Here is a 12,508-nt window from a genome sequence, read left to right as displayed (position 1 = left end):
GGTCTGATCATGTGATTCATTTCCACTGTTACAGGTTCACCGCGCGGAGGTACGTCAGCCGCGTGCGGGCCGGCCTGCCCGAAGTGGGGTCCCGCGGGCGCCTTGGGTCATGGCCCGGGCAGAGCGCCTGCAGGTGTGAGGTGGCTGCGGTGAGGGTGGTGCTGTCCCGACATCTGTGTTCCAGGGAGGGACCGCAGTTCCTTTGTTGTCTCCTCAGATAAGAAAGGCTTTTCCGAGCTTCCTTGTGAGGTTTTTTGGTTGGTTTTGGTTTGGGGGGGGGGTATTTGTTCGTTTCGGAAGTTTTTCGTTCTTCTTGGTCATTTTGATCGTGATACATGGTACATTCTGCAGATAACATACGGGTCCCCCTCCTCATCCTTTACCAAAGAAGTACCACCTTCAAATACGCCTGCTTGAATTACCTCATTTTGCATCCAGACGGGGTAAGCTTTCTGCAATGGCTTTGCTGCTAGTCATGTAAATGTTGAATGATATTGCTGTTATTTAGCATCCATGCAGGTTGTGATGAGCTTCTAAAGTGCAGTGCAGAAAGCAGTGCTCCTTAAGCTACTCAGCGCTTAAGAAATTCAGGAGTAGGTGCTCCACTCCTCTGTGTGCTTACAGAACACAAGTCAGTGTATATGGTCATCCACTTCTACTCGGTACTGTTAAAACCACACCTTGAATACTGTGTTTAGTTTTGTGTCCCTCGCTATAAGAAAGATGTGGTGGTGCTGGAGCATGTCCAAAGAGCAGCAAAGCTGGTGAAGAGCCTGGAGCACAAGTCTTGTGAGGAGCAGCTGTGAGAACTGGGGTTGCTCAGCCTGGAGAAAAGAAGACTCAGCGATCACCTCTCTCCCTCACAACTACTAAAAGAGGGTATAGTGAGCTGGGGTCAGTCTCTTCTCCCAAGTAACAAGCAACAGGACAAAAGGAAACGGCCTCAAGTACACCGGGGGGGAGGGGGAGGTCGATTGGATATTATGAAAAATTTCTTCCCTGAAAGGGTGTTCAAGCACTGGAACAGGCTGCCAGGAAAGTGGCTGAGTCACCATCCCTGGAGGTATTTAAAAGATTTGTAGGTGTGGCACTTAGGGACATGGTTTAGTGGTGGATTTGGCCGTGTTAGATTTACGGTCAGACAAGGTCTTTTCCAACCTAAATGATTCCGTGATTCCTATCACTTGTGTGGAGACACACAGGGGTGTGTTTGCCTTGGCTTCTGATTCAGTTTTGCTGTAGTAGCCATTTGTACCTGCTTAGGGATTCGTTGCAGTAATATGCAAAGACGAGCAAGGCTGGGTCCTGTGTTTAGAATAAATAGCTGTCCTGGGTTGAGCAGCAGCAGTCATTTTTCTCCTTCTTAGGAGCTAGTACAGTGCTGTGTTTTGATCTTTTGGCCTAGGAACAGTGCTGATAATGCCGATGTTTTCAGTTGCTGCTCGAATGTTTGGTCTGGCCAAGGACTTTCTGAGCCTCATGCTCTGCCAGGGAGGAGGGGAGGCCGGGAGGAAGCAGAGACAGGACACCTGACCCAAACTGACAAAAGAGGTATTCCATACCACAGCACGTCATGCCCAGGATGTAATGGAGAGTTACCCAGAAGGGTTGGGACTGCAGGGTTGGACGAGGTATCGGTCGGTGCTCTGCTGGGGCGAGTGGGGCGAGTTATTGGTCGGCTCATGTTGAGGTGTTGTATTCTTTCCTCTTGTTATTTCCTTTATCATTATTATTATTGGTGGTAGCAGTAGTGATTTGTGTTATACCTTAGTTACTGAACTGTTCTTATCTCAACCTGTGGGAGTTGCATTCTTTTTGATTCTCCTCTCCGTCCCTCCAGGAGCAGGGGGAGGGCAAGAAGGGGGGGGAGTGAGTGAACGAGGTTTGTGGTTGGATTTAAACCACGACAACAGCATACAGCCAGTGAGACATACATTGCTAATCTTAAAGAGCAAAATTAATTTTTGACTGTTTAGCATTACCTGGATTTAGGCCATTCACTTACCAGCTAAATGAAGGTAAGTGCAGAAGAGCAAAACCCACTGATTCTTGTGGAGCTTCTGAAGCAAGCATTGCAGTGCCTGAGGCCCAGCAAAATTGCTGGAGTCTAGCAGGTGAAGACATTTTTATGTGTCTTTACAGGTAATCTTGTTTCTCCAGGAAAAGTAAGTATGATCTGCATTGCCAGTCCCAAAGGACTGGAAAAAATCCTACAGTTTTTGAGGGAGACAGTTTTATTTGTCATGACCCCACCCTCTTGACTGTTAATTTCTCAAGAATAGTTCCATCCTGCAGAATCTTCTGCTTTGTTATTGCACTTTACTTGAATCATGACATCATGGAAATGTAGAACCAGTGGAATTTTTAATGCAAACCTTAGAGGTATGTACTTTGTGAAGATGTTATCAGGAGGGACAGAGGTGCCTAGGAATGGAGAGATGTAACAGTGGAAGTGAAGTTGGCAAAATACTTAAACCATCAGTATCTCTTATAGCTACTCAAATTATATAAGAGGCGAGATAAGGAAAGAGGTTGTTTGTTAGCTACACATGTTAAAAAGGCAAAAAAGAGGATTGTTGTGTCCTTCACATATCAGCATTACCCCTGCGAAAGCCTCTAACTCTCTGCAGCCTAGTCAGCAGGGTGCAACATGTGCTTTCTAGTTAGAGTTCAGTTGTAGAACATTCACACAGTTTAAGAGGTCAATGTTTTTTTACCTAGAGGCAGAGGAGAGTCACTTCAGTTTGTTTGTTTTTCAGAAGTGGATGTCCATACACATAGACCAGCTGCTGAAAAACTGACTGGTGGTCTGTGGTCTCACTTTTGTAGTGGACAGCTTCTGTTGTTCTTGAAGAATGCATTTTTCTGAAAGAGATGTATTCATAAGAGGATGGCATGCCAGGGTAAATGATAAACCCAACATCAGCATCCAGATCGCTGTATTTGATTCACTATTCAATAAGGCAGTAGTGTAAGTGAGCAGAACATAGGGTTGCTGTGTGTCATAGTTTAAACCTCTGTGCTTGCAGAAGCCTGCACAGAGTTGGGATAACCTCATAAACATTTGGAACTGAGATGAAGGCACAAACCCCCTGTCTGTTAGGTAGGGTTATGTTGTACATGTTTAAGCATTAAATATGATGCAGTACACTTATGAGTAGGGGGAATATTAAAAGTGCAGCAGAGAGACTGTAACTTAAGGCATCTAACTACAAAAGGAGCTCTGAAAAATTCTTCCTAACAGTTCTAACTAAATAAAAAAAACAAACCACTGCATCGTAGTATTGTTCATCTGTAAGTATGCCACTTATTACATGTGCTGTCAGAGTGTTGTCGAGGTCATGAGGAATCATTAAATAGGCAAATTCTATGTCTAGAGTAGACTCTGAAAGTCTGTTTAGTTTCTTGATAAAGGAGATTCTTAATAGGAAAGCATAATGTTGTTGGGCTATACTTAACAGATGCTAGATTCTACCAAACCTCCACTAAAGTCCTTCACTCCGTAATTTCTTACTGGTTTCCAAATAAGTAAGGATCCTAGTATGTTCTTTTTTCACATATTTAATTTGGCTTTGTTACTTTTTCTTTTGCACCTTTACAGCAAGGAAATCTAATGATATGCTGGGTACTGAGCAGAAGGGCACATTGCTGGCTCATGGTCAATTTAATATCTATTTGGACCCACAGCTTTCCAACTGGCTGGCCCCAGGCTGTACACATGTATGGAATTATTGCTACCCAGGTGCAGGGCTTTCCATTTTCCTGTTAAGCCTCATGAGATTCCTAGATTATTTTCTTTAAAAACAGAGTGAAGTAGTGAATCCAATAACTGTTTGCCATTCACATCAGTAAAGATGGTCAGAAAATGCTGGAAATGTTTGCCTGATCAGGTTTCCAGGATGGCAGAAGTGACTGGAGCATTGTTGTTACAGAGTATAAATAGGAAGAGGGTAGCTAACATGAGGACAAACCTTAGTCGCTTTGGAACATAGAGCTTCTGATGGTGAATGTCTTCCCTAGCACTTCCTGAACTGTAGAATTGCTTCTGAATATCACAGCAGTTTTGGGTGGTTGCTGCTTCCTGTTCCAAATTCTAGCTGTACTCGTTGCTGTTTCTGCAGTTTGTAGGTTAATCCCAAATAATACCTCAAAATTGCCTGTAAACATTTATTCTTATGAAGCTTTTATAGATTTAATTGTTTTTGTTGGTTTGGGTTTTTTTTTTTTGGGTTTTTTTTTTTTTTGAGGCTGTGTTTCCTTGTTTGAGCTTGAGTGGAGTCTGTTGTATTAATTATGGATTTTCACTGCAGCATTTTTAAGTATGTTCACAGAAACATTGAACATTTCAAATGGTTTCATACATGTCTGACTGTGCAGTGCATACACCTCTGCCTTTTATTCAAAATGTAAATGTAGCAGATCATGTTGCACAAAGAGTCCTTGTAAGATCTGTATTGTACAAAGGTCTATAATATTTAGAGTCGAAGTTTTGGTAATTTTTAGTTTGTTTCTAAAGTATGAAAATAAGGTCTTTTTATATAGCTCTCAAGATTCAGCTGAAGAACATGGACTGTACCTACAAAAATTTATACAGTTTTCAAAAATAACCCGCAGTTGTTGTACAGGCAGGCATTGAGAGAGAGAGATGAAAATCAAATTCATCTAGTCTGGATAAAACTTGAACTTAAAGGTGTTGTTTAGTTCCTAAATAATCACTCAAATTTCAGAGAGGGACCAAAAAATGCCTCTGGAGTCCTTTGCAAGCTAAAAAGTAGGGCACATTTATTTAGAAGATGATTTTTTAAATGCTAGTTCTGAATTTTTTATATTTATTGTTTGTATACTGCATACCAAATACATTCCTTGGGGTTCTGGGGTAATAAGTATTCATTTGAAGGAAGGCTGCACTTGAAAGACTTTTCTGAATCACATTTTCATTTTTATGTTTCGTCAAGGTAGACTACATCCATATTTGCTTACTGAGTCCCTGCATGATGTTTCTCAAACCTGTTCCTCTGATTGGCCAGGTACGCATCTTTGGAGTGTGCCGTGGGTCTCATGTGGCCTATGTTTTGGGACTACTTTTCCATAGAAGCAAGGATGAGTTTGGCAGGATACATAGTTTCCATAATCCTGGGTCTTGCCTTATTAGGGAGTTGGGCCATAATAAGTTGTACACGGCCTTTTGAAGGGAAACTCAAGAGTGCTTTTGAGCTTAGTAGTGTATTTGTAGCTGGGATATACCCTGCTTTTCCTTTGAAACACAGCCTTTTTAGAGGATGAATCCATTTTCTTTCTTTTGTGGAGCTATTTGTAAGTATTGATATTTCATAGTACACTGATGGGTCCAAAGACTTGTGTTCAGAAGTGACTCCGAAGGTGGTTCTGAAGGTGCCTGAAATTTACCTTTAGCCCAAATCTTAATGAATTCACTAGTGTTTTATAAAAACAGAAAATATCTCTCTTCTAAATTTTTGTTACCTCTTTCCCTTTTAGCAAAAATTTTAATTTCCATCTATGAAACTAGGACATTTCCTGCATTTATTTTGGGAGTATACAGGTTTCTATATTGATACCAAAATCCATGTTGTATAGACTGTAATCTTTTTTACTCACCAGTAAGATAAAAATTTACTCATTTTGAACAGTATTGAATTACTAGCAATTACTCATTTGGGCAACTGACATGTGTTTAACTATGTGACTAGGGACTGGCTGAAGGTGCCTTGGAGGAAATTACAGCTAATTTGGAAAGAGGTGCATGAGGAAGGGTTGCAGAGGATAATGTGGTTGAGAGATTGGGCAACTCTGGGGTAAACCAGAAGAAAAAGGAGTATGCCACCAGTCAGCTTGGTATATGGATTTAGATATTTGCCTATTATATACTGATTTTAATGAGTGCTTTTAGAGGTCCACTGCAGAGTACAAATTATGCTGGGATTTGCACTATAATTTTTGTGTGCTCAAATTTGGAAAATCACTTGAAGTCAGATTTCACTGCTGTATTTTAAACCAGAGGTGATTCATACAAAAAAAAAAATCAACTAAATCACTTTAATATTTGTAGTGTTCTGAAATTATATGTAGATACGCTTCATGTAGCTAAATGAAACTTGATTTATTTCTAAAGTCAAATCATTAGTTCTGGTTCTGATTTTCAATAATAGTTACAGATAGAAGTAAACACCTGCTTGCTCTCTTCAGATAACATAGGGTTAGGAAATACTCTTCTGATGACCTAAGGAAATACATATATATATATATATACATATACATATATATAAAAGAACTACTGATAATATTCTGTTTTCTCTAAATGAGTGTACTTCAGGCATAATTCAGGCAACGTTAAGGTTTCTGAAAGGTCTTCCATCTGACAAAGCTGTTAATATCATCCAGAAACATGAAGAAGTGAGTGTTACAGGAAGTTTGCCCCATGACTTCTTCCTGCAAAGCAAGTCATCGAGTGACTAAGGGAAAATCATGCTTTACATTTAGTTCGTGTGTTACTCCTTCCTGTCTCATGCAGGTAGTGTAGTCTGGTTTAGTTGACAGATACCTTTTCTTATTTATTTATTTTTTTATATATAATTAAACACCTTGGTAGCAGAACTTGCTCATCTGTGCTGCATGGCTTCATATTGTAGTTGGCCCGGGCCTGTTTTACAAGCTTTTAAGAGTTTTTAACGCGATGTAGTGGAATTTGCAGGGAATGGGTAGTTTGTTCCGTTTGCGCCAGTTCTTAACAGCCGTACCTGAAACGGGCCCTTCCTGATCTGCATGAGGGAGAAATTGTTTTATACTGAGCAGTCTGATAAAACGTGTAGGGTAGACAAGTGAACAGGAAAACGCGATTTGAGAGTATTAAATAATTTATAGCTGTGTTTGGGAGAAGGGGCTGCTGCTGGGAGACCAGGGCTACAAAGGAGCTTGCGCACGCTCACACAATGCGGGGGTGCCGCTGTGTTACCATGGAGCGGGTGGAGAAGATACAAGCAGTGAGAGAAGCCGAGAAGCGCTGGTTTGCTGGGCAGGAAGAGGGGCAGTGAGGGGAGCTGGCGACCCCCTGCAGGGCTGCGGCTGCAGCACGGGGCTGGGGGAACCGGGGTGGAGCGGGCCTGCCCGCGGGCCGCGGCGGTTGAACTGGCGCCTGCGGCGGGGCCGGCACAGCGCCGATTGGGCGTCGGCGGTGCTCGCCGCGAGCCCCGCTGCAGCGAACGGGGGCCGGTCTACGGGAGCAGCGCTTCCCATGGAGACGGGCCCGCCTGGGGACCGGGTGCTTGCGGCCGCGGCTCCCGTGAGACGCGGCCTGCGGAGGTGAGCGGAGGAACGTGCGGGCTGGTGCTCGAGTGATGCGCGGGCGCCATCAGAAGGCGCGCGGCCCGCTGTGCCGCAGCTAGTTCTTGAGAGCTCCCGGTGCGGCGTCCGTGCGGCGTCCGCCCTTTTCTCTCTCGGGGGGCCGGTTTTGTTGCTGCACCCTTCCGCTTACAGAGTGCCCTCTGTGTGCTGCCTCTGAGCCCCAGGCATTATCTTCTGCTACTGTGTGCTCCTCTTCACTGAGAACTAAGAGAGTTGACCTCGGCAGCCTGCCTGCCATCTGCTCTTCTGCCTCAGAGCATCTGACCCTCTGGGCCCTCAATGTGACTTCCCACACTCCTCCTGGGACCTGCAGGCTGCCACTGGCAGGGTTTTCTTTCACTCCCACTTGGTTACATCTTTATGTTCCTCTCTGCCCTCCAAGTGTACAAGCCTCTAGTCCTGCAAGGTACTTGATCCCTAGCTTTCCGGTAGCATTGCCTTCATCCATTTGTCTGTCTCTTCCTGTCCTCCCTGAGGATGTTTGCTCTAGGGACTCAGTGTCAGTGTTCCTCATAGTGCATTGCCCTCATTTTACATTCCTGACCCCTCTGTAGAATATGTACCCATTTCTCAGTTCCAGGAGCAATCGTTTCTTCCCACCGTACCCTGTATTTTACTTATGCAGTACCTTATGCCTCCTACTCTTCTTACTGTCCTGCATAATGATAAGCTGTCATGTACCCCACAGCATAGCCTGCCCGGTACTTTGCCAGAGGTGTGTCGCTGCTCAGTATCTGACATCTCAGGTTTCTCTTGTATGTTATTACTCATTATCCTATGCCCCAGCTTCTACTATATTTTTTCTATTCCAATCAGGTTGTGTAATAGTGTATATTTGCTGTTTATATGGCTAACTTTACTTGTAAGGTAAATAGCAAACCAGCTACTAGCAGTAAAGAAGGAGATATCACATAAGTGATGCGAACTTGGAACTTGATGTTTCTTGTTGAAACTATGTTGACAAGATTGGCACAACTAGTGTGTGTCCTGGGTTTACCAGGAGCCGTTTTGCTCCTTCTTAGTAACTGGTGCAAGCTCTGTGTTTTGACTGGGCAGAGAGCTGATAACACCGATTGTTTTTAATTGTTGTTAAGTAATGTTTATTCTGGCCAACGACTTTGTGAGTCTCATGCTCTGCTGGGGACGAGGGGAGGCCGGGAGGAAGCAGAGACAGGACTGACCCAAACTAGCCAAAGAGGTATTCCATACCACAGCACGTCATGCCCAGGGAGGTAACTGGGAGTTACTCGGAAGGGCACACTCTGTCTTCGGGGTGGGGGGTCAAACTCGTTCGGCGGTGGTATCATATTCTCTTGTTATTTTCTCTTATCAATATTATCATTGGTGGTAGCAGTAGTGATTTGTGTTATACCTTAGTTACTGGGCTGTTCTTATCTCAACCCGTGGGAGTTACATTCTCTTGATTCTCCTCCCCATCCCTCCGGGAGCGGGGAGGGTCGGGGAGGGGGGGTGGTGAGTGGACAGCCTGTGTGGATTGGTTTAAACCACGACAGTGTGTCTATGCTGACTGCTTGACAGGCAGCACATAGCGAAACAGCTGTTTCACTACTACTCATGTGGTAGGAATCACCAAGGAAGACAGTTGTAGCTAGAGATACTTAACTGATACTGGCTGTGTGACATTTTCTTTTCTGTAGTTTTGAAAGGAAGAGAAGCAGTCTCGGTTTATTAGGTCTGCTAGTCTGTTATGCATGTATTACTCATCTTACTCTTGGTACAATAAGGGTATGTTAGAAAGATAGCAAGGAAGAGAGAAGCAAGTACAGCTTCTTTATACTTTGAACAATGTTTTAAAGCTTTAGACCTCTGACAAAGAGGGATTGTATGGAAGTCTGAAAGTTCTTATTACTTTGAAATGTGCTTCAGCATCACCTTGTTCTCCTTATTTGGTTGAAAAGTATCTCAAACATGCAATCTAACTTCTTGTTGAAGTAGCATTTTAGTAGTGACAGCTGCAAAATCTCCACTGAATTGCCTCTTTCTGGGTAGGCTTTAAGTGTTTAGACAGTAATGGGTATCTTTGCTGTTTAGGTTGTATGAGTAAACCGCTTGTTGTAAGATGTAGCCTCTTGCTTGTAGATACACTCTTTCCTAAATCATCTGTTAATGTTCTATATAGGTTTACTGTTCTTTTGACTGTAAGACATCCACGCAATTGGTGCAATTTATATGTAAAATTACACTGCTATTTCCATTATGGTTCTTATTAAAACTAATGTGAAATTATAAATACTGCTTCTATCAAAGGCAAAATATTCCCTTCTCCCCTATTAAATTGTATTTCTAGGAAATACAGCTGTCTGGAAAGCAGTATTTTAAAATTACAGAAAGGCTTATTTGTTCATATTTTTATATAAAATGAATTGTGTTATGTGTAACTTAAACTCACCTCAAATACCACGTTCAGTTTACGAGTGCTGTTAATTTAAGCAGGATATATGGAGATAGAGAGGAGGGTTGTTTTCATAGGAAACTGTGTGGTGCCTTTTAATTTTAAGGTAATTGTAGAGCGAGATTGTGAAAGAGCTTTAATTTTTCCTAACCACCTTTTTCCAAGAAAAATTGTGATTTCAATTTGATGATTTCAAGGAAGTAATAGGCTGGAGATGTGGTCTTGTTTTTTTTATTCCTCATGCAAAGGTCTTACCTAATAATGTACTGCTGGCTTTAGCTAATAAAACATATGTCAGGCTTATAAAAGGCACTTATAAAAATATTTTGATGACTTAGTGGGTATAGACTGAGCATAGTTTCTTTCAGTGCCTTGGGTCCAGAAAGCATCTTGTATTTTTAATGCATCTTTTATTTTCAATGTATTTACGTTTGGGGTGGAGGAGCGAAGTTAAGATTTATCTAATCTTTTGAACTGGTAGCCATCAGATGCATTTGGAGCAACAGTAGCTGAAAGGAAGATACAGAGGGAACAAATATTTTAGTGTTGCATTTCCTAGGTACGGAGGCTGTACTGTTCATGACAGTGACTTAAAAAAAAAATATATGTATCTATTTCTGCTTACCCGAACGAAGAATATTCTACTTACACTATATTCTACATAGTAGCACAATCTGAAGATTGCCAACAGAAAGCAGAATATGAAAATTTTTTTTTTAATTGCCTTAGGGATAAATGTGAAATCTAGGCCAGCAGAATTGAAAGACCGCCATATCGTTGTGTCTCTAGCAGTGTTTGTTACTCAGTGTACATGCTGCAAGATGTCAAAAAGCAGCTCCAAGACATGCATGAAAATATTTATCTAATTGAAAGGTTTGGGTTTTTTTTCTGTACTCTAAGAATTTAGAAGAGAGAAATGAAGAGTTAGAACAGTATGATATCACAGTTACTCAAATGAAAACATCTGAAAATGCTAAGAGGCAGAGATTAGTGGTGCTAGAGTACAGCTGGTTAAAGTGGAGCAAATGCTTGTCAAGGAGAGAAACAAAAAACTTAATTTCGTTATTGCTGCTGACAATACAACATGTTGAAGAACATTAATTAAGAGTTGGAACGGTTTTGCGGGTGAGATTAGAATTGTGTTCAGGAAAAGAGAAGTTTAGCTTCTCTGGGACAGGTTTGGATTGGGATGGTGTGGTAAAATCATTCATACAATAAAGAGCACTTTGAGCACGGAGATCTGATTATTTGTTCTGACAGAAGAACACCTAGAACATGAACAGAGTGAGGGCTAACAGAAGTGACTTAGGCTATGTTTGCACCTTCTGTGTCTTGGTTTCCACAATGACTTGTGTGATTTCTTTTTTGAGTTTCTTTGGCCATCTGCCAGACAGTACCAAGCCTGTCTAGTCTTACAGGGAGGAACCCAGAGCTTGAAATGATTCAGGGTATCATTAGAGAACTTACTGGTCACAGTAGCAGTATCGGCTTTTTGTATTTGTTTGAAATATTGGCCTTACTAGTATTCTTCAACTGTATCTCAGAGAAACATTTTTTGTTAGTAGAAAATACTAGGAGGAGGAGAGGAAAAGGTATGAGCTGCTTCTATTTTTAAACGTATCTGAAAGATCAGATTTCTGCTGGCCAGCCCTTGTTTTGCCATTTCATATGTAACAGAAACTTCGGGGGAAGGAGGAACTCTGTTAAGTGGAAGTCTTGCAATCCTTTTCAACAGACCCTTGATACTTCAAAAGTTGCATATATTATTGAGAAGTCACAATTGTTGTAATTGGTTTCAAATTACTTAAGAGAAGAATTCTGATGGCAATTTTCTTTACGGAATTACAGCATCTTGTATTTACAGTTATGTCTTACTGTTAAAAAAATTACATATGGATGCCTCGTTAGGTCACCAGAGATGCTCTTTAACGTGTTTTGGTTTTGTTCTAGGAATAGTCACATAGATCATCAGCATCAGGAGTATGTGAACCTGAAACATCAGATGGAGAGAAAAATCCAAGAATTGGAAGTAGACCTTGCTTGTTAGAAAGGGGTATAAAAATATGGACACACAGTGTTGTGTTGCTGCAGAGCCACCTAGCAATTCTGGTTTAACATTGTTGTAGTTACATAAGCTTTTAGTTTTTGTCCTTTTTTTTTTTCATAAATTGATGAGATTTGTAATGACAATTTAGAAAATTATGCACTACTTGTATAGTAGCTGTTGGTTTGTTTGCCTGGCAGCTGCCCCTTGTAAGGAACTCGTAAGAATGTGTTTCGTAATCTGATATTGTGTAAAATCGTTTTCTGCAGACAGCACATTGCTAAATTTGTTAGCCATGGAACTGCAGGAGAGGTCAGCATTAGGGAGTGGAGACAGTTTCAGTGAGCTGGGTAAATGTTTCTTGTTTCTCATTCTCCTCATTACAAGGCTTCCCCCCACACACTTCTGCCTCTTGCATTGCTGTCCTTTCATCAAAAAGGATAATCTTACTAAGAATGAAATTTGACCTTCTGACTGTGATACTTTAGGAGGAACATTATACCTCTCTGTATTCTAAACTTTAAAGAATAACTAAGCCTGCTTTCATTTGCTTTTGTGTAGAAATGTATTTGATTTTAAAATTACTTTTAATTGTTTATGTGAGTGTGTGTGTGTGAGGAAGTCTTTCCCATAGCTTCCTATTTCCTAGCAGCCCTCTTGTCACTTTATTTCCAGGGGAACACAAAAGCTTA

The 12,508-nt window shown here is 41.6% G+C and overlaps 1 protein-coding gene across 1 annotated transcript in view; it reads left to right on the top strand.

Annotated features, from left to right (window-relative positions):
• The window catches only part of CCDC57 (coiled-coil domain containing 57), a 43,478-nt gene that overhangs the window by 747 nt on the left and 30,223 nt on the right, over positions 1–12,508 (top strand). The window contains exons 4-5 of the mRNA XM_065694053.1: positions 35–149; positions 7,073–7,317. Of these exons, the coding sequence (XP_065550125.1) occupies positions 35–149; positions 7,073–7,317 (360 nt within the window). The remainder of the gene's footprint in view (positions 1–34; positions 150–7,072; positions 7,318–12,508) is intronic.

Source organism: Lathamus discolor, chromosome 13, assembly GCF_037157495.1.
Source record: "Lathamus discolor isolate bLatDis1 chromosome 13, bLatDis1.hap1, whole genome shotgun sequence".
NCBI classification, from domain to species: domain Eukaryota; kingdom Metazoa; phylum Chordata; class Aves; order Psittaciformes; family Psittacidae; genus Lathamus; species Lathamus discolor.
The sequence above is the reverse complement of the archived record's forward strand: the minus strand, read 5'-3'. Positions and strand labels throughout refer to the sequence as shown.